Below are 21,217 nucleotides of genomic sequence, written 5' to 3' on the forward strand. Positions count from 1 at the left end.
CTTAAGAATTTTAAAATTAAGGATTTTAATAAGGTTATAAAAACCTATAAGAATTTTAAAAATAATAATAATTCTAAGCCTAAAAGGGAAATAAGAGAAAAAAAAATAGAAAAACTTCTAATAGTAAAAATAGCTAAAGAAGAAAAGGAAAAAGAAGAGAAAGATATTAAAGAAAATTTATCTCTATCTAATATAAACTTAGATATTAAATATCCTTCTAAAAATAGCTCCTTAGAGATATATAACCCTATATTATATATAAAAAAGTAAAATACTAATAATAATAAAATAGGAACTTTAATAAATTCTTTATTTAAAGATTTAAAAGAAAATCTATTAAGATATAAAGTAAAAAGTCCTATTTATAATTATAATAAAAATATTACTAATTTTATCTAGGATATAGGTGCTTTTAAGTATATTATATTTAATAAAAATCTCTTTATAAACTATAAAAATATAAATACTAGGGTTAACTAGGGAAAAGCTACTTTTATAGTAATTAAAGGAAAAAGAGATTTATTAATAAATTTTAATAATAATAATAATAAATTTATTTTATAAAACTGCTATTATATACCTAAAATAGGAGTAAATATTATAAGTTGCTCTTTTTTACTTAAAATAACTTCTATTATTAAAGATAATAATTTATATCTTTTTAAAGATAATAATCTTCTAGCTATAAGATATTTAAAAGATAAACTATATAATATACCTTTAAAAATATATAATAATAAATATAATAATAATAAAATACCTATTACTTTATTAATAAATAAAAGTAATATTTATATAGATATATATAAATTATACTTAAAACTAAAATATCTCTATCTTAAGACTTTAAAGAAGATTATTTATAAAAATAAAAATAATAATAATAATAATTATAAATATTATTATAAAACTAAAGATATAAAGAAAATAAAAGAATATAAAATATACTTTAAAGCTAAAGCTACTAATAAAATAAATAAACTATTTAATAAAACTAAATATAAATATTTAGATAAAATAGTTAGTTATATATAGGGACCTTTTAAGGTACCTACTTATAATAATTATACTTATTTTATTACCTTTATAGATAAGGCAACTAGATATTTAAAAGTTTATTTAATAAAAAATAAATCTAAGATTTTAAATAAATTTAAGATTTTTAAAGTGTAAAAAATAGAAAATAATCTTTTATAAATATAATTATAAAGGAAATTTTTCTTTAATAATACTAAAGAATATATATATAAAATAAAGCCTTTATTATATTTATAAAGGAATTATTTATAATATAAGTCCTCTTTATATTAAAGAACCTAATAGTACTATAGAAAGAATAAATAGAACTATATTAACTATAATTAAGGCTTTATTATTTATAGCTAATTTACCTACTTATCTATAGGGAAAAGCTTTAAAAGCTACTATATATATATATAATAAAAGCCTATATTCTACTTTAAAAAATAATTTAAATCCCTTAAAAGCTAAAGATAATATTATATTAAATTTAAAAGATTTATATAATATTAAGACCTTTAGCTTTATAGTATATTATAAAAATAATAACCTTATATCTAAATTAAATACTAGAGCTTATAAAGAAGTTATTATAAGTTATTTACTTAATAGTTATAAAATTTAGGATTTTAATAAAAAGAAGGTTATTATATCTAGAGATATAACTATTATAGAAAATAGTTTTTTAGAAAAGAATATTAATAAAAAAATAACTTTTAATAATTTACTTTAAATTAATAAACCTATAAATAAAGAAATTTAACTTAATATAATATATAAAGATAAGCTTAAAATAATAATAGAAATACTTAAAAAGCCTATTAATTTTTATCACAGCAATGGTAGAATTCCCTACCTATATTAAATATAGTAAAAAATAATAATATAATGTCACTAAAGGGATTATTAAAAAAGTTAAAATATCTTTACAGTAATATATAAAGTATAGCTAATAAGGTCTTATAATAAAAATAATATAATATAATACTTATTTTTTAGTATATTATATATAAGGCATTATATATAATATTAAAAAAATATAATAACTTTAAAAGCAAGTCTTAAGGTTATATAGTACTACTGCCTTTAACTTTATAATCTAACTAAATAAGTAGCCTTAATCTATAAATATAAAAAGATATTTCCTATAGCCTTAATAGGCTAAATGCCTTCTTTATTATTACCTAGTTAAGGCAATTAATACTAAGGCTTTAACCTTAAAGGCCTAATTCTAAATAAGCTAAAGATTATAAAAACTAATATAAAATATAATACTATATAATTAATATTAATAATAGCTATAACTATCTAATTAAAGCAATTAATACTTATATATCTAGCTCTTTAACTAAAATCTATAGCTTTAAGCTTAATATTATATTAATCTTTTAATCCTTCTTAAAGTATTATAAAATTATAAGAAAATACCTACTATATATTAATAAACTATTAATAATATAGTAAGTTAATTTTATAATCTTTAGCTATTAAGTATAGCTACTTAGTATTAATAGAAATAGAACTAAAGATAAAGCCTTTAGTAACTATATTATAGATTAGATATATATATTAAAGGACTTAATAAATTACCTAGAATAGGGTTAATGCCTATTAAGGTAATAGCAGGCCTTTATTAATAGTATTATATTAGGCAGTAGTAATAGTTAATATTAGCTATAGTTTATAGAGTTAAGATATATAATTATAGTAGTTAAATTATAAATATAAATATTATATTATAGGGATTAAGGGCTATTATAGTATAAAGGAGGGGAAGTAAAGGGGGAAAGAGAGGTAAAAAGGTAAATTAGGAAATAAAGGTTTTAATATTAGGGGAAAAACTATAAATATTAGCAGGCTAAAGCTAGCTTAATAAGTTAGTAATAGATTAGATTAGGTTATAAGGTAATATAAAGCAGTATAAAGAATATAAATTAAAGGTAAATATAGTTAATTAATACTTAAGTTAAGTAAAATATAAAGAATTAAGTAAGTTCTATATATTAAAGTTTTTCTATAAACTTTAATAATTTCTTACTAAGGAAATATTAATAAGAAAGTTATATAATTTAAGTTATATAATAATTATATAATAAGGATTATATATATTAGATTTTTACTTTTTAATTAGATAATTTATAATATATTATAAAAAACCTTACTTTTCTATTTTAGCTTTATAAGCCTAGCTAAGCCTAGTGCCTTTTAAATTAGGTAAAAAGTATATTATATTTTTCTTTAAATTTTAGTAGTTTTTATAATAGTCTTTTTATTATTATTAAGGCTACCCCTTTTTAAGAATTATAATACCTGCTTTTTTATAGAGTTTATATAAGACTCTAGATTTCCTACTTCTAGAACTCCTTCTTTCTTAGATACTTATTAACTTTTCTATTATATAATATATATTATTAAATTTAAAAAAATTCACTCTATTTAATAGACCTACTTTTATCTTATAAATCCTACCCTATGCCTTATTATTTAGTAGTTATAACCTTTTATCTATCTAATTCCTCTTCTTCTACCTTATTAGTTACTATAGTATATCCTACTACTTATAGTGAATTTATTGGCTATTTTATTCAAGCCTTAACAATATCCAAGTGCCAATGACTATGCCATTCACATTCGAGACTGGGAAGCCGATTGGTTTCTCGAAAATACAGTAGAGGTATTATGGTCTTCTCTATCCCAGTTTCAATTCGAACTGTTTGTAACATCGCTGGTCAAATTGCTCGCTTTGATATGCTAGCATGCTAGTGCTAAACCTTGTTCGAATTCGATAAATGCCAAAATACAAACCGCCCCGATTGACTACTTTTACAAAACTGAAGCGTAAAATGTCCTGTAATAATAAATTGATTTCCAAATATCAGACTAAGAATTCTATTAAGTACCACGCATGTAAACTATTTATCCAAGATCAAAGTCTGTGATTGAAGTTAAAAATAGGGGTTTAGGGTATGGGATGAAAGTGTTTAACCGATAAGATAAGCTGATAAGATAAACACTGATCTGTCCCGCACGTCACAAGCAAAACCACTCAACGCGTGCCACGGCACAGGGACCCAGGCTACCAGGTCACCCCATGTCACCAGATCTCTGATCCTCCCATCTCGGCAATGACGTAAACGAAATAAACTCGTGTTAAACGCATTAACGTTCATCTGATCTCCAAAATTACCCAAACCTCTCCAATCCCCATAAAGCCCGTCCCTAGCGCCTCGGAATCACCGGCGCACATACAAAAATAGCATCACGCTTACCAAGAACCGGTCTAGAACGCCTCGCCAACATGGGTCAATACGAGCAGAAAAACCAAGCCCACCCCTGCAAGGAAAAGGGGCCCGTCCAATTTAAATAAACACTCACTCTTCCCCAAACTTTTTTTTCCCTTATCCATCTCTTGGCTCGTCACTCGCTTATTCATCACTTTCGTTATACTTTATTTCTATCAATATGAAGCTTTTTGGATCTATTGGCGCTGTTGCAGCGGCCTTGATGCTGCTTCCTGGTCAGGCTTTGGCTGGACAGTACAAGGGCTTCAGTATGGGTGCCAACAGGGCTGATGGCGCTTGCAAGTACACTGCGGATTGGAAGAAGGATTTTCAGACGATCAAGAGCTGGAACAAGGGTTTCAACGCTGTGCGCCTTTACTCCGCCGATGACTGCAACAGTGAGTTCACCCACCCCTGCACACAATAAGATCGACGACACATACTTATGGATTTTAGCACTGGTCAAGGCTGTCCCCGCCGCCAAGCAGACCGGCATGAAGATCCTTGTCGGCGTCTGGGCCACAGACGACGCTCACTTCGGCCGCGACAAGGCCGCTCTTCTCAAGGTGATCAAGCAGTACGGCACCGACTGGATCGCCGCTATCTCCGTCGGCTCCGAGGACCTGTACCGCAAGGACATCTCCCCCGACAAGCTCGCCCAGCAGATCTACGACGTGCGCGGCATGGTGCGCCAGTTCAACAAGAACCTCAAGGTCGGCCACACCGACACATGGACCGCCTGGGTCGACGGGCGCAACGACGTTGTCACCAAGGCGTGCGACATTGCCATCACCAACGGGTTCCCTTACTGGCAGGGCGTTCCGATCAAGGAGGCTCTGCAGAAGAAGACGTTCCAGAACTCGTACTGGAGTGTGCAGAAGCACGTCAAGGCTGTTAACAGCAAGGCTGCTGTTTGGGTTGGTGAGACGGGTTGGCCGACCAAAGGACCTAACTACCAGAAGGCTGCTGCTACTACGGCTAGTCTGCAGAGTTACTATAACAATGTTGGGTGCTGGTTGTGGCAGCAGAAGGATGCTAGTGGGTTCTGGTTCACTGCTTTTGATGCGCCGCTTGCTACTCCTGAGGTTGAGAAGTACTTTGGTATTGCGAACAAGGACCGCAAGCTCAAGTTCACCCTCACTTGCTAGATGGGGCGTATCTGATTTCGAGTATATTTTTGGACATGAGAGGGATCTGGCTGGGAAACAGGCGCTGGAGACTCATAGCATATACATTCATTCATAGACTATTTCATTCAAAAGCCAGCGGGGTAAAAATATAATGGCATTGTAATTCACTGTCACTATCTCACTCGTACCATGCGTCTATGATCTCTGGACCTCAAGCCTTGATGCCAAAGGGAGGGCCCAAGTAGCTCTTTGCTACACCTCCACAGTCAACCACGATCTTCTCAAGCAACATATTCGCATGTCCCAACCTGACATGTAGCGTATGCGCACCTGCTCCTAAGGTGACCTCATGCTTCCGAACCCAAACGTTATCCGATGCAGCAAAGAACCAGCCATCGGCCGACGCCCATCCCTTGTCAGCAGCATTCTTCTCACTCTCTGGAGTTCTCTTCTGCAGGGAATAGCTCTGGCCTTGTTCCTCGTCGATTCGGACGTCATACGTCAGAATATCTTCTGAGGAGAGATCCAGAGTCGTGCCGAAGTACAGTACCAACGTAGCGTTGGAAGTCTCGCTGAAGAGGTAAAATGGGTACTGAATGTAGGGAATCGAATCGGTGCTATCGGTGCCTGGGGCGAGGGTCAAAGAGCCAGTTTCTAGTCTACCAGCGTCAGGCAGAATTATGTACGGAGTCTCGAGGTGACAATCGGTAGCAGGGATAGACACAAAACTGTCCTGCTCAACGAAACCCTTGAAAGAGTTTGGGACACGTCTGCCATTGAGTAGCAGATGGACCTGTTCAAAGTCTCCTTCCTGAGATCGGACATCGATGAGTACCTCTTCGTTGAAGTCATCAGATACTTGAGCCCAATCAACCGAGATCTCAACCCTGGCATCTTCTTCACCTGGTACCAAGACCCCCGAGATCTTCGACAGTCTAATCCAACTCTTCGGCGCTGAAGCAGTCCAATGAATCTTTGGCGCTCCACGAGTGAAGATATCAAAGTTTCTCACCTCAGGTCCATACCGACTCATAGGCCGCAAAGTCAGCCCAGGAACAAGATCCCGTCTGCTTGGATGCGTTCTCTCAGACTCTTCATTAATCCGACCTGGTCTCACACCCTCATGCCCCTCAACAGCAACACCCATCTGTCCAACAATAGGATTTGAGTTCTGACGTCTCTGAACAAAACATAATCCACCGATCATGTCGCGTGAAGGAGCATGCCATGTATCTTCATAGCCGTAGTGGGGCTGCATGAGAATATGGTTCCACTTCCCGTCTAAAAGGCTGTGATATTCTTCTGAGAGAGTGAAATCCTGGTCAAATGCGTCTAGAGCGATTTGAGTGTATGTGTTTGCTGAGTTTCGTCTTTGACGAGCGTATAGCTTGTTTAGCGCTTGACTCCAGCGCACTTTGTTGTAAATGTACGATGCTTTGGTAGGATGAAGAATAAGCTGGAAAGACGCTGCTTTTTCTGCTTTTGGAAAACGGGCATGTACCTTTTCAGCATCGTCAAGAAGCTCTCTCCATCGACGATACACGGTATCGGCTTCTCTGTAATGCAAAACGGAGAAAGTCTCAGGTTCGATATGCTCATGCTTTCTTAAAGATAGGAGTCGATCATGTCGATGCCAGATTGATCCAACTTCATCCGCGAGCTCAGCGCCAAACTCTCGTTCTGCAGCTTGACGGAAGAAATGGGGGAGAGTATCGCGTTTGATGCTGTTGATGTCCCAAGCTAGCGCCATGGCGAAGGATATGGGAATTTCTTGAGGTTTTAGGTCGCCGACGTTGAAGACCCAGATTTGACGAGCGTTGTGATGGTACGCTTGTTGCAATTGGTGCCAGACTTTCCCCTTTGTACCCCATTAGCAGTTTATCTTGAGAGTGGGTTGAGACATACAAGAGAGTTGGTGTTGATCCACTTATAACTTCGAGGATCTCCCACGTATTGAAGATGGTAGTATACCTATGCGATGGTCAGCGGACGTTGACAGTTCAAGAGAGGAACTTACACCAGCTCCGCCCTTCCTCTGAGCCTCTTCCTTTGTAGGAAGTCGACGGATCGTGCCAAAGTTGTCATCTTGGAACAGAAGCGTGACGTCATCTGGGACATTCAGCCGGCCTGTCTCAAACATCGACTGAACCTCTTTATAGATGGCGAACAGCTCTGCCCGAATTAGCCACTTCCCAACTTCAAGAGGAGCAATACTCACGAGGTACACCATCTTCACTCCCATAAACCTTCTTAATAACCTGCCTCTGCGTCTCAATAGCATCCTGCACCACAGCAGCTGGATCCTCAGCCAACATCTTCTTATCATACTCTCCTCTGATACCCAGAGTAAAGTATGAATCACAGCCCTTAGCTCTACTAGCGCCGTGTTCAAAGAACTCGGTTATTTTCTGCTTGTTGGTCAACCAATTCCAGCTTCCGTCTGGATTTTCAGCGAACCACTCGTTTGAGAGTCTTTGCATTGGTTCGTGATGGGATGTTGATATGACGATGCCGTATTCATCTGCAAGCTTTTGATTGAGGGGATCGTCTGTGAAGAATGATGCGCCGGGGTTGGGATAGCCAGGCCACATTGCTGGCCAGAGGAAATTAGCCTGTATGTCGTTAGTGATGTTGCAGCTGAATGGTTAGATCATTTACTTTGAGTCTGAGTAGAAGTTCAAAGACTTTGACGTAGAACTTGGAGTTGTATCCTCCGAACTTCTCCCTCACCCAGCCTGTTAAAGCAGGTGCTTCATCGTTGAGAAAGATACCTCGATGTCGTACAGATGGCTCGCCGTGAATGGTTTGCTTCTCAATGGCGTATATGTCTTCATGGTGTTTTGGTGGCACATCAGCCCACCAGTACCATCTGGTGAATGTCAGCGAATCTGGGTTGATTGACTGTGCTGGAATGACTTACGGTGAAACACCAATTTGTTCAGAGAGCGTGTAGATGCCAAAGATGGCACCTCGCTTATCACTTCCAGCTATCACCAAAGCCCTCTCACACTTTCCGAGAGGCTGATCGATAATGGTCGTGCTGAATGTCTCCCATTTTCCCTCAATTTCCTGGGTATCAAGTTTACCCTGTTGCGCAAGCGTCTTGATGATCCCACTCGACGCAACACTGCCAACAATGATAACCGTTTTCGTCTGTATCTTGTCATAATCCGAATCAGACGATATCACAACCAACGGACTTGGCTCACCCTTCGTCACGCGAGCAAAGTCTTCAGCCAAGTCCCCTGCGGCGCGGATAACACCAGGGTAATCTGATTGGTCCACCACAATCGAGGCACCGACCAACGGGATTGACCCAGGCGAGGGTTTGAAGTCAACGATCTTTTCTTCAAACATGACCGAATGAGTTTACACAGATAAAATTTTATTTTTCGTGAAGAGTTTAATAACTCAGTTTGAGAAGTCGGTGTCAACTCCGAGATCGAGTCAGGTGATCCTGACTTTCCCCTCAATCGTTAGCTCGGTTTAATGTCATCCCGAATATTCCGCACTTAAAAACGAGAGCATCGTGGCCTTGGCAAACACGATGTCTTTCCCCTCATTTGCTCAGATCATAGCAATTTTCTATTATCGGGGAGAAGGCCGGTTTGCGAATTGCCCTTTTCAATGCTGCTTGGATTACCAAACATAATTATCTAGCTCTCGAGTACAGTATAATTTCTACAACGCGTAATGCCTCAGACCAATGCCCGCTGAATCGCATCCATGGCCATAGCAGTGACAACACCTCGGCTCCCGATCTTGAGTGGCTTAGTCGCGTAACTCCACAACCATGCTAACTCCCATCCACCATCAAGCTGCTGACTCTCCAACAAAACCTTAAGGTCTCTATTATTCTTCAAACCCAGAGATTGCGCACTCAAAGCTCTCATTGCAGCACCGAGAACATCCTCGTTGCATCCCATGCGCTCCTGTACACATTCAATAAGCAAATCTCTCATCCTCTGAAGGTTTGAGTCGGATGGACGTCTGGCGCAGAGGTCTGAGAGGATGTATAGAAACCAATCTGGAATCTTGTAATAACGACTGCCGTGGAGAAACGACCTGGTCTCTAGTACACGACAGAGATATTCGTAGACACCGGGGAGTTTATCGGACCAACTGTTGATTGTGAAGAAGCGAAAGACATTTGCGCAGACGCAGTGGCAGAATCGCGGGCGGTTCTTATCAAACCATGCCTAGGAAATCATGAGATTGGAGAAGAGACATCTTGCTGGCTTAGCACTTACTTCCGGAAGACCGTCTTGATTGACGTATGATAATATCACATCCCTCGCTTTGACCTTTTGTTCCATAGACATATCTTCTATCATGGTCATTGCCAAACACGTCGTGTCGGGATCATCCGGGTATGTTGTGCCATCATACGTAGGACTACCATGGAAGTAATTCCAAGTATCGCCCTCGTTCTTCAGCACGATAAGGTCTCTATGATGAGAATAAACCAAAGAAATAGTACCAAGATCTGCGTCAAAGACTTACCGGTCTCCTGTATGATGCAAGATGAGCAGCTGAGAGAAGTTATCCGGCTGAAGGTTGCCTGTATTCATCGTGCAGAAAAGATTCTTTGCATTCTTGTTCAAGTACGTCTTTGCGCGAGCAGCGGGATCCCCTAGCATGTTGTGGAGAACTCTTATCAGCTCCTCTGTAGTGGTAAAAACGATGCCTTTTAATCCTAGGCATTGCGCATTGACAACGCTGCCGACTTTGTCGTCAATGAAGATGCAATTCGATGCTGATTCTTGTATCTTCTCCAAGAAGGCGCTGTAGATACCCATTTCTGGCTTTCTCCGTTGCAAATCGGAAGAAGCGATGAATTGATCGATGATACCCCAGTCCTCAATCTCATCCTTGAGGAGAGTAAGTTCTGGTCCTGGGATATTGGACAGGCAGCAGATTTTGACTGTTGGATAAGCGGTCTTCAAGTCTTTGATGGCAGGTATCAGTGCTTTGTTTGGTTGCATTCCGTCTTTCATCTGTTCTAGGGCCTCTGTCCAGGTCTCCAAGTCAATCTTGAAGGTTTGGGAGACTTCTTCATAGGCCTCTTGCCTGGAGACTTTGCCCCTTTCGTATTCATGCCAGTATGGCGAGTCGAGAGCACTCTTGACTTGGGTTGAGGTCAGACCGACTGTGTTCTTGGATGTGTAGTTGAGGAGCACTCCGCCCAAGTCAAGGACGACTGTTGTATAGTTTTGACGATGCATGCTGGTGGTATATGTCTCATACAATAGAAAAGAGGAGCTTCGGCATTGGTAGATGTATTCGAGGCAACGATCTCTTATATAAAAACGAGAAGTGCTTAACTTATTATATTGGCATCAATTGTGACCCAAGGTCAGGCAATCACTATCCGAAAGCGCAATGCTATAAATGTCAGCAAAGCTGCAGGTGTATGTGATATGCTGCAGGTCGCTAAACCAAAAATGCATCACATCTTAGTCCAAGAAGATTTCATTTACCGAAAATGGTAATCGATGTCACTTCCCGTCGCGGATCAGTAATCATTGTTGACTAGTGATGGGGTCTTGATTGGCCGGGAATGCGATTGGTCAGGAAGGATTATCTCACCAAAGCCTGGCGTTGCAGTGAGCTGACTGGACGTGAAGATCAGTCACGATACGGGAAATAGCCGAGCTGAGATGTTGACTGTCTGTCTCACGTCATGAGAAACGAAAATAACGGATTAAGATATGGCATATAGGTAACACGGGGTACATAAGGTTTGAGCACATGCTGACCTGCTATGCTGAACATCTAATTATATAGAGGGCCAGGTAAGGTGTCAAGACCAAGAGAACCATTCTCTTAATTCATCTACCAGTTTGTATCTTAAAGACCTGATATTGTATAAACTAGGTGGAAAGCAGGAAGTATTATGCTTTGCCTATACTATTCCTAGCTCTGATTACGCATCCCTGATTTATTCTAATATTCCAATACTAGAACTGCCTCTTTAGCGGGTGTTGTAAACAGGTCTAAACAGTTATCGAGTCGGTTCCTGAGCTGACTATATCTGCGATCCAGCGAGAATATGTTAAGCCTATGGATCTGCCTGCCCCTGATCTGACTCTGTCTTCCATTGTTGTACAGTCCGTCGAGCCGAAGCTGGTATACTGCCCGGACTGACTTTGATAAGAGTGTTGTTTTGAATTGATAGATACCACAGCTGATGGCTCAAATCACGCGCCTCGCACGTTAATATATTCTATGCCGCACATAGTTGCAATAATGGAAGTATTAAGCTCACCTCTCCTGCCTGCATTTTCAAGCCCTAAACTTCAGACCTCTGTCAATCAACGGCAATAGGCCATCTAGCCACTGTGCTGCTACTATACCATATCCGATACTAAGTTCTCTCTGCTTATATAAATGTCCAGCGACAAGTCTCAGGCGCAAAGAACACAGACAGTCCACAACTGGGACATGCGAAGCCAATACATCTTATATTTCAGCTGCAACTCTCAAAATCCAAGCGGAATATCTGGAATGACATACACATCGTTGTTATTCGTCGGTCTCGATTAGACCTCTACCTGATGAGTGGCGGTGCAACTAGGAGCTGAAAGTCGATGGAACTTTGGCAAAGAGGCGTCCCTTACCACGTAGAAGAGGTTAGAGAAGACAGAATTTAATCAGTCAGGTCCAAAGAGAGAGGGCTGATTTATTATGTAAGTGGCTAAGTAATGAAGTATGATGCGTTGTGAGCCTAAGCTGTACCAGAGCACTCGAGAAGCAAGACTCCCAAAAGTTAGTAACAGTCTAAGCCAATGCCAAGAGCTTTTTTGTCTGTTTCCGGAAGTAACTTCGGGCCCCCAATACACGGCTGGAGTCTGGATCTCGCGGAAAGAGACACGGCAGGCCTGGGAATCTTGGCAGGTTACATGGCACGTTTTTACCCCTGTCATCATTGAGTTTTGGCCTCTTTATCTCCTGGACCACCGTATATTTGTGCTTTTGCACTTCAACATAGCCTCAGAGGTCTCGACCCGTACTTATCTATTGGGGTCCAAATCAGTGTACAAATCACAATGCGTCGGCGGTATAGCTAAATGAGCAGGTGGTACGGTATTGTCAAAGCGCTGCGCAGCACTTGGAGTCCGCGAGGTTCGAGAACACATTGGCAAGACCTGAACTGTTACCTTGAAGGATTCGTGAGTCTTGAAGGAGAAGGTCGCTTCTGAAGTTTCGTTGCACAACATGAGGAGGTCACGTTGATAGAATATTGCCTAAAGGTGAACAAACATGCGATGGGATATGGCCCCCAAGATCCTGGAAAAAGTGTTCCGCTATCGTGCGATAGCGCTTGGCAACCGAATGAGGAAACTTCCGAGATATTGCGTGCAAGTTGGTAACAGAAGACTACATCTTGAAGATATATAAATCAAGCAAACCGCGCTGGAAATGATATACAACTCAGAATATTACTCTATTAGTATCCATTACATCAGAACCATCACTATACATTCTTTCAAGATCATCCTTATCTCCTTAGCCCCTGTGCTGGCCATGCCAGCGACAAGCCCACGGGACATCGAATCTGATGAACCTTTCGATTTTGGACAAGGCTTCCTGGTCCCTGCGAACGTTTCCATTGATGACTATGATTCTACTCCCATGATCCCACTACCTCATCTCAACCTACGCGACCTTGACAGTCTGGAAGAGCCATTCGCTCCAGAATTCGGTAACATTACCGACTTAGATCTCGATACCCGCGCACCCAAAGAGACCAAAGTATTTTTCGGCAAAACTCAGGTTGACTATGGCTGCGAAGCCTCGATCAGAAACCCTCTCGGCACAGCCATCCACTCCATCTGCGGAAATGGAGATTGCGACAAGAGTGTCGTGTACACCCGAAAGGTCAAGCATATGGCTGGCGGTAGCCGTAGAAAAGATGCCTGGCTGCGTATCTCGGTCCGGGGCGAGTACTTCGGCCGTCACACACGAGGTTACATGGCCTCAGCCGTTCAGAAATCAGTCAACGACAAGACTGCCAAACCAGCTATGCGATACTATCTCCCAACGAACCCAAACTTCCAGGCCCAAAAATGTAAGATGTCAAAGTTTAGCAACTACATCAAGATGCGCAAGAACTTTGGCGATACCATCTACATGGAGATTGATGTTACCCTTAAGACTAGCAACTGTGAGTCTTTGAATCGTCATAGTAAGAACGCTCGACTAATTTAGGCATAGCACACTGCTTTACACCGAATCTTCTCAAGGAGGTTGCTGGTGCCATGGGAGGGATTGGAGGTTCCTTTTTCGGGACTCTTGTTACGGGCATGATTGGTTGTTAAGTGAACGAAGGGTGGGATTCTGATGGGGCGCTCTTCAACTTGCCGGGGATGTAGGCACTCAACTCCTATATCATCAATGTGTCGCGGCTCCAGATAGTGGAACTATAAACTTTGGAATCTCATAAATGCATACTCTGAAGATCTCTAGATATCTACTTTAGGCCCATCTGTAATCCTTTTCGTGATAATGCCAAACTTGCTCATGCCTGTATGTATAGTCGACTCATTGCGCCTGTCATACTGTTCCTTGGTCCAAGGCCCCCTGACATCCTCCATATCCATGTGATCCCTGCCGATCATGCGTCGATTGCGATCCCAGCGAGGGTCAATAGGCTTTGAAGCATGCTCGGCCCATAGGAAAATCTTCCTGAAGTCCCTGCTCTCTGAAGTTTGAGACTGTTCTCTCAAGTAGTCGTGTAGTTCGAAAAAGTAGGGCAAGTGCGTTACTATTAGTCTCTTCCAGAAAGAAGCATTATCCCTCAGACTCAAGAATGTCGTCAACGAGGCGCATAGGAGAATCATAAGACTTGTATTGTCCAAGAATTCTGAAATTGTAACTATGACTGTTTCGGGAAGAGGTGCCAGTGGGTTTGACTCTGTCTTGACTCCACAGTAGAACTGAAGAGTCTCGCTCTTGAACTCAGAACCTGCAATGTAAGAAACAATCTCATTCCTGACTTCAGTACTGTATTGCGGATTGGAGACTGTATACTCCTTGCCATGTGTGCATATCCAATAACAACTCTGAGCCTCGTTGACATCCCCATAATCCAGGGAAAGACACCTTAGATCTGGTGGCCGTATCTTCCTGATAACAGAGAATCGGTCAAAGGCTCTATAGAGTGCCCCTTTGTTGATCTTGGTTGTATCAGGCGTCCCAGTCAAATAGCGTGCCAGAGTCTCATAGCATTCCGGGTGGAAGGGAATCACTCGTTCACGACATTTCTCGTTCTTGTAGACTTTCAGAGAACGCACGTCAATGCCTTCAAGATTGGGATCTTGTCGCGCTTCGGAAGATAAGGTCAAGAACCGCAGAACTCTAAGTAGCCCAGATACGTAGAACCTGGCCTAGTTAGCTGTATTATGTGAGAAATAAATTGCTGAACAGACTTGGAATTCTCAGCAGCTGAAGGATTATAGCCCAGGAGTTGGGTTTGATTTGTCCACTCAACGTCGGCTGGGTCGATGACATCTGGGTCATACTTGTAGCAATCCTTTGGGCGATTGTAATATGACGTTATGTTGTATGAAGCGACTGGACCTCCGCAAATAGCGCACCATACATTGCAATTGCTCAGTTGAGTCATGTTTAAGCGGAATGTGAAGTTAGAAACAGCAGCGTGTAAAGGTTAAACACTGTTAGATCTTAATATAAATGCAGTAAAAGATGCTGATTTCATGCATGCAATTACCTAAAACCGGAATAATTATTACCCTAGCGATAGTTTACTTAAAGCTTTTTAAAACTCTAAAATTATATATAGAGATTAATAAATAGATTATTTATAAATAGAAATATATAAATATTATAACTTATTACTTTTAAGTTTAAAATAAAAATAAATATTAATAGTAAGGAGTAAATTAGAGAGAAAAATAACTTATATTAAAAGGATAACTATAAGCAGTATAGGCATTTAAGCGAGAGCCTTATTATATAATCTACATTACTCCTTTATCTGCTTTTTACTTTTCCTAAAACTTGCAGTCTTCCTTCAATCCCATAAAACATCTACACCAAGCACTGACAGCACAGAGATGTCGTCTGTCTCAGAGATAACTGACTTTCTCTGGCGGCCCCCACGAAAAGAGCCAGGAGTTAAGAGGCGTCCACTTGATCAGAGAGATCCAGCAAATCTTCAGTATTATCACAACTGGGGGTTCACAATTTACCGGACACATTATAGTCCTAACTCCGATAAGCATTGGGCGACACTTATTGATTCAATGACCCGACAAACTTACCTTGCACTCGGCTACCATGAGAATGAAAGAATATACCAGGAGGACCAGAGACAGATATGGGGCTTTTATGCTGAAAAAAGCGACTATGTGGACGACATAGACCGATTAAAGAAGCTGTTTCGTCTTACAATGAGAGAAGACTCATCAGTACTCGATGGTCTCGACATACCTCAAATTCGTGAACTGTGTCGCAAGGAACTTCCGGAGGCCAGGAAGAATATAGAAGGGGCGAAAGCTTGCTTTGCCTTTGTCGCCGATGAGGAAGTCTTGAACGATATCGCCCGTGGAGTGTTTGTGATCAAGGTTGTTGGTTATGATTGGGACGAGGATCGACTCGGGCAGGGCTGGATGAGGATCCCAACCGGCAATGTGCTGACCTTTTGGGAGTCACTTTTACTCTGGGAATCCATTGACTCTGACCCTTACCGCGAGATTAAGGATCACTGGTTCGGAGAGGAGTCAAAAAGGTACACTTGGCCAGGCGACGCCTCCGTTTACCCAACTCACGGCTGTTCCGAAGCTCGAACTGCATATCCAGAAATTAGGTCTACATTTTCTCAGTTCAGGATTGATTATTAGCTGGAATTGGCTTAGATATCGAACAGCTGCATTTGAATTCTACATCCTTTCTAAATCAGATCAATACAGAAGATCAATCTCAACACGATAGCTCTCAGCCTGAGCTGGTATCCATTTCGTCATCATCATCCCTCCAATCGATGTCCCACTCCGTTCCAATACGCACGGTGGATAACTGACTCTCAAAGGAAGCAATCGCTAGCCTGATCTCCTCAGCTCTGGCACCAGAAGCCTGCCTCTGCCTGTTTCTAAGTATAGTGATGGCCCGTTGAATCCACGCTCTTGCACGTGTTCCTGCCTCCTCGAAGTAGTCTTGTAGCCACTCCACAAAAAACCTAGCCGCTGGGACAGGGCGACCAGGGTGCTCCTCATCCCAAAGATCTTGCGCATAGACTAACTGTTTTACAATGTTCTTAACAATGTTGTTGATCTTATCCTCAACTGTCTTGCCGTTCTCGTCTCGTTCTTCAGAACCCATATACTCAAACACTGTAATGACCGTCCGAATATGGGACATCAGGCCGTCTGTATCATAGGTATCGAGTTCACTCAGCTGGATAGGGGCATTGAGTTTCATAACCTGAATTTCGTAACGTTATGGTTAGCCAAGGTGATATGGTCGCTATTGTTGGCATTGAAGATATGTAGAGTACTTACCCTGCCCTTTATAGCGTTGATGGGTCCTACGACGATGACGAAGTTTCGAAAGTTGTCCCGACTGCCAAGACACTCGAACACGCGAGTCAACAGATTCTGATCATCAAACGCATCGTCGCGTCCAGAAATATGGGGAAATCTGCCACGCAGTCTCCCAAGTCGTAGCGCCTCTTCGAAAAACCTTACAGGAATCCCATGGTACTGAGACTGGGCCCCACTTCGTAATCTTTTGAGCACCCATTAGCAAGTGACGTCCCTCCCAGCTTTACGATCAGAAAAAGAAGAAAACATACACCGCAAAACCAGCGTCTGAAAAGAACCGCTTCAAGATGACTTTGTCAATCAAATGCTCGGCTAATTTCTGGTGTTAGCTGTAGTGACCCCAAGACTGGGCAGAAAGATACAGACTCTGAAAGCCCAATCCCTCCAACGAGACAGACCATGTTGTATACCATAGCCTGGTCTCGTGACAATCTGCCTCGTTGGCAAAGTCGACCACCTGGGCATCCGGATTCCTCAAAACCAATTTCTTTGGCTCATCATGCTGAAAAGACTCTTAGTGACTTGATCGTAATGTGGCTCGGGACCATGTTCACTTACAGCGGGAACCTCGTATTCGATCAACCCTTGATCCCCGCCTCTGTCCCTCATAGGCACCTCATTATGCTCTGCACCTGCTTGTCGAGCATGCAAGTGGTAATGGAGGTGTGCAACTGAATGTGAGGCCCTACTCATTGATAGGCCACGACGCCTCCTGGCTGCCTCGGGGGTACCAGGCTCGCAAACGCCGTTCTGACATATGGTGTTTGTACAGTTGAATGCCAACGTCCTTCCATCACTACCCTTGCCCAAAATGGCGGCGATCCTGGCGTTGGCCCGTTTAGGATCGCATATAGTGACGCGCGACATGACTTCGGCGTCCTCATCCTCCCACTCGGGCACCTCCTTCTTCGCTTTCTGGAGGGTCTCTACAACCAAATTCGGGTATTCTTCCTCCACAACAAGATTCCATTTCGGTGTGAGTGCTTCCGCCACCTCTTTGGAGATCATGCCAGCGATGAGTCGGGCCAGCAATATAACCACGTCATACGAATCTTCCATTTCTTTAGCCCTTGGGGATAAATTCATGGAGATCGATGAGTTAATCGCAAGGTCGTTTGTCGGATCAAAGCGCTTGAAAAGACCACCGTCGTCTTTTGGACAAGTTGGATTCTTGATCCATGCTTTGACGTCGTTCTCAAATGCGTCGATCTTGGGGTTCTCTACCTCGAAAATCTCGGCATAGTCTGTCTTGCAGCAATGAGCCATTCCCCCAACCCCTGCGATAGCACAAGTATCGACCTGGGTGTCAATAGCAACCTGGATACGATCGGGAGGACAACCACTGCGACAGAAACCTCTAGGCATGACCTCAGGTTCTGGCCCAACATTCCTGAACTTCTGGCAATCTGTGAAGCGAAGGTTCTTGTCGCTGTCGTTACAGCAGAACTTACGGTACTGCACACCAGGGACATTGAGACCGAGTTCGTTCTTCGCGTCGTCGCAGTTGCCACCCCCAGATCCAGATGCCGAGTAGGCCAACAGAGAGCCCATCTTCTTGTTGCCGAGAGGATTGGGGCAGCCTTCCTGAGCATCGCACTTCGGATACTGACCCCATTCGCAAGTGCCGTAGACCTTTGTACCCACGACATCGGTCTTACAGCAGGCCGTTTGGAAGTTCTGCTTCTTCGAGCCCTTCTTCTTGCAGTAAATCTCGTTCGAGGCAATCTCCGTCATGTCGCTTGGACACTCGCTGCGAGTTGGGCAACGGCCATTGTTATGCCCGTACCAGCCGCACGTGGGGATCTTTGTATCTCCTGCAGGGCAGCAGAAGGTATGGCCTCCGTCGCCGCCGCAGCCAGTCTCGTCGAACATGATCTCGTTCTTGCGCGCACCTGAGTCGCTGCGGGGGACAGCCACCCAGCCCTTGCGACATCCCTCCTTGCAATTGGTCCAGCGACATTGCTCGTTGGGAATCTTCTTGATGTCGTATGCCTTCTCGTTCTCGTCGAACTCGCCCGATGTGGTTTTGCGGTTCAGTGACAAGGCCAGCGCTTTGTTAAATCTCGCCTCTTTGGTGTCATGCGATATGGCCCATACCATGACACCTCCAAGACATCGAGATTTTGCATAGTCTGTCTTGAGTTTGAAGGTGTCCTCGTCATCGTAGGAAACCCATTGGTTACCCCATTTGGCAACTTTGACAGCCTCCTCCTTGTAGAACTCGGGCTTGATATTGTACTTCTTGATAGTAGTGACAATTTCAGAGTTCAATAGGATGCCCTTCTCGCGACTACAGTCCCCAGCCTTACCCGCTGCTTTAAACAAGCAACCGGGTTTGGTACAGGTTCCAGTCTGAACCGAGAAAGCGCGACCGTAGAAGCCCATGCCAAGGACGACCTTGTCAGACTGAATGTTGTTGCGCCAAAGCAGATCGAGAGCGAGGTCAATCTCCGTAAGGTTGCTGTGAGCATTGAGAAAGGGCTGGGTGTAGTTTTTGCCTTGGTCCCAGGCACCGTGCAAGTCGTAGGACCTGTAAGAGAAGTTAGTGCGATCACTGAGTAGACGTTTGTGGGACTCACATTATGTTGAAGAAGTCAACCGTTTTTTCCTGTCAACGGATGTTAGTGTTTCCGGAGGTTTCTTGTAAAAAATTGACTTACCAGTTTCTTGATGTCGAACTGTCTCAGATACCAATATGAGGCAGGCAGCGTGATACTGAGACCTTTGTCGGCGGCGTCCATCATGCTCTTGAGCCTCTCCATGAACTTGGGAAAATTGGCAAAGTCAACGGCCCGACCGCCTCTGTCTGTGTCGACAGGGTATTCCCAGTCCAAGTCCAGGCCATCGAACCCGTAGGTACTCATAAACGACACAAGAGACTTCATAAAGGCTCTTTGACGAGGAAGAGAAGCCGCAAGGTCGGAAAACGTAGACGCGGTTGGACCTGGGTCATTGAAGGTCCAGCCACCAACTGCGATATAGACCTTGAGTTCAGGATCCCGTCTCTTGAGGTCAGTAAGACGCTTATACATTCGGATGTCGGATTCTTTGTCTGGCTTTATCTCGAAGGTCTTGGGATCGATGGTAGCGAAAGCGAAGTTGATGTGCGTGTATAGTCCGATCGGAATCTGCTCGGGGGAGAAGGCTTCGCAGGGACGGGCTTTCGCCCATCCCTCAAAGTATCCAATAACTCGAGAGACATCGCCAGTCTTGCTGCAACTGGGCTTCTTGACCTTTTTCGAACCGCAGAAGTCTTTGGTAGTCTTTTCGTGTCAGTATCTCGATCAGAACACTGCCTGAGCAGGGCTAGATGCTTTACTTACCCCACAATATCCGTGCTTGGAGCAACAGACATTGAGAGGGCATTTGTCGTTTTCAGCCCATTTAGAGCCGAATCCAGGATTGCACTCCGACTTGCGATCACAGTCCGATTGACAGTTGGTTCCGCAATCTGTAAAGGGCGTATGTCAGCACCAACTTGGCACGCCATGCATACCAATACTACTCACAATCGGGGCCGAAGCCACAGTTGCCGGATTTGTTACAGCAGCCATTCTTACAGCGTTTGGTTGCGCTGCATGTAGTGTCGTCCTGCGCCGCTACTGCTAGGCAAAGACATAGCAGCAGCAGGCCGAACAGCCACGTGCGCATTCGCATGTTGGGTATCGCTAGGTCAACAAAATGGGTAGTTCACAATAAAGACCGTTGATGTGATCTTGACGCTTAGAAAGATTGAATGAGAGTATTGCCACAAAATTGACAAACTTCTTCGAACACAGCTGGCTCTACTCTTGCTCAGATAATAAGAAGCTGTACATAGACGGCAAACCCACCCATACCTCGATACCTCGGTCTCCGTTCCGACTGTCCAGGGTGAAGAGCAAACATGGTGAAGATGTTGCTCTATTGCCCAATTGGGTAAATACATGTAGTCATTCGGGACTTCCGAGAGGACCGTGAAGCCGGTAATTATGATACAGATGCTCGGTCCTCTGCTCGTGTATGCAACTCGCAATTAGCTTTCAGGCATGGCCCCTTCGCAATTCAGGGTCCAGCGTCCCGCATTCAAAGTAACCATAAATCAGGCAAACCTACAAGGATCGTCACAGAGTTTAGTGTTGAGGATTCTCTGTAAATCATTGGTCCGGGGCCCGAAGCGTCGACTAGCCTCGTGGGGCGGAGGGGCTTGAAGCTAATGACTACAAAGAAAGTCACAACCAAC

The 21,217-nt window shown here is 42.4% G+C and overlaps 7 protein-coding genes across 8 annotated transcripts; 3 read left to right on the forward strand and 4 right to left on the reverse strand.

The window, feature by feature from the left end:
- The first annotated feature begins 4,219 nt into the window (after positions 1-4,219).
- On the forward strand, positions 4,220-8,215 carry FVEG_13759 (glycosyl hydrolase family 17). The gene is made up of 2 exons (XM_018903116.1): positions 4,220-4,699; positions 4,758-8,215. The coding sequence occupies exons 1-2, from the start codon at positions 4,483-4,485 to the stop codon at positions 5,447-5,449; spliced, it is 909 nt and encodes a 302-aa protein (XP_018762003.1). The 5' UTR covers positions 4,220-4,482; the 3' UTR covers positions 5,450-8,215.
- FVEG_13760 (hypothetical protein) lies at positions 5,331-8,788 on the reverse strand (the record flags this gene model as incomplete). The annotated part of the gene is made up of 6 exons (XM_018903117.1): positions 5,331-7,289; positions 7,337-7,402; positions 7,449-7,603; positions 7,650-8,043; positions 8,090-8,300; positions 8,352-8,788. The coding sequence occupies 6 exons, from the start codon at positions 8,786-8,788 to the stop codon at positions 5,643-5,645; spliced, it is 2,910 nt and encodes a 969-aa protein (XP_018762004.1). The 3' UTR covers positions 5,331-5,642.
- Positions 8,789-9,129: 341 nt separating this feature from the next.
- Positions 9,130-10,656, reverse strand: FVEG_13761 (hypothetical protein; the record flags this gene model as incomplete). Its single annotated transcript, XM_018903118.1, has 3 exons — positions 9,130-9,630; positions 9,682-9,880; positions 9,935-10,656. 3 exons carry the CDS (start codon positions 10,654-10,656, stop codon positions 9,130-9,132), a joined length of 1,422 nt encoding a protein of 473 aa, XP_018762005.1.
- Positions 10,657-12,958: 2,302 nt separating this feature from the next.
- FVEG_13762 (hypothetical protein) lies at positions 12,959-13,752 on the forward strand (the record flags this gene model as incomplete). The annotated part of the gene is made up of 2 exons (XM_018903119.1): positions 12,959-13,598; positions 13,649-13,752. The coding sequence occupies 2 exons, from the start codon at positions 12,959-12,961 to the stop codon at positions 13,750-13,752; spliced, it is 744 nt and encodes a 247-aa protein (XP_018762006.1).
- Positions 13,753-13,896: 144 nt separating this feature from the next.
- On the reverse strand, positions 13,897-15,059 carry FVEG_17598 (hypothetical protein; the record flags this gene model as incomplete). Its single annotated transcript, XM_018906836.1, has 2 exons — positions 13,897-14,815; positions 14,863-15,059. The coding sequence occupies 2 exons, from the start codon at positions 15,057-15,059 to the stop codon at positions 13,897-13,899; spliced, it is 1,116 nt and encodes a 371-aa protein (XP_018762007.1).
- Positions 15,060-15,455: 396 nt separating this feature from the next.
- FVEG_17599 (hypothetical protein) lies at positions 15,456-16,437 on the forward strand. The gene has a single exon (XM_018906837.1). It carries the CDS (start codon positions 15,511-15,513, stop codon positions 16,294-16,296), a length of 786 nt encoding a protein of 261 aa, XP_018762008.1. The 5' UTR covers positions 15,456-15,510; the 3' UTR covers positions 16,297-16,437.
- On the reverse strand, positions 16,213-21,184 carry FVEG_17600 (hypothetical protein). Of its 2 annotated transcripts, XM_018906839.1 has the most exons (10): positions 21,091-21,184; positions 20,505-20,987; positions 20,319-20,446; positions 19,656-20,258; positions 19,575-19,603; positions 17,554-19,525; positions 17,362-17,497; positions 17,247-17,307; positions 16,954-17,179; positions 16,213-16,876 (listed from the first exon to the last, which is right to left on the reverse strand). In XM_018906839.1, the coding sequence occupies exons 2-10, from the start codon at positions 20,650-20,652 to the stop codon at positions 16,391-16,393; spliced, it is 3,789 nt and encodes a 1,262-aa protein (XP_018762010.1). In that variant the 5' UTR covers positions 20,653-20,987; positions 21,091-21,184; the 3' UTR covers positions 16,213-16,390. The 2 variants fall into 2 exon arrangements, with proteins under 2 accessions (XP_018762010.1, XP_018762009.1); XM_018906838.1 differs by having other exon boundaries at positions 20,505-21,184.
- Between the last annotated feature and the right edge of the window lie 33 nt (positions 21,185-21,217).

The sequence above is a fragment of the Fusarium verticillioides genome, chromosome 10, assembly GCF_000149555.1.
Source record: "Fusarium verticillioides 7600 chromosome 10, whole genome shotgun sequence".
NCBI lineage: Eukaryota > Fungi > Ascomycota > Sordariomycetes > Hypocreales > Nectriaceae > Fusarium > Fusarium verticillioides.

Excerpts from the sequence above, each read along its gene's own strand:
- FVEG_13759 (XM_018903116.1), top strand. The coding sequence starts at position 4,483 with ATGAAGCTTTTTGGATCTATTGGCGCTGTTGCAGCGGCCTTGATGCTG. Across the intron at positions 4,700-4,757 it reads CTCCGCCGATGACTGCAACA|CACTGGTCAAGGCTGTCCCC; the intron begins GTGAGTTCACCC and ends TATGGATTTTAG.
- FVEG_17599 (XM_018906837.1), top strand. The coding sequence starts at position 15,511 with ATGTCGTCTGTCTCAGAGATAACTGACTTTCTCTGGCGGCCCCCACGA.
- FVEG_17600 (XM_018906839.1), bottom strand. The coding sequence starts at position 20,652 with ATGCGAATGCGCACGTGGCTGTTCGGCCTGCTGCTGCTATGTCTTTGC. Across the intron at positions 17,498-17,553 it reads TCGAATACGAGGTTCCCGCT|CATGATGAGCCAAAGAAATT; the intron begins GTAAGTGAACAT and ends GAGTCTTTTCAG. Across the intron at positions 16,877-16,953 it reads TCAACGCTATAAAGGGCAGG|GTTATGAAACTCAATGCCCC; the intron begins GTAAGTACTCTA and ends TACGAAATTCAG.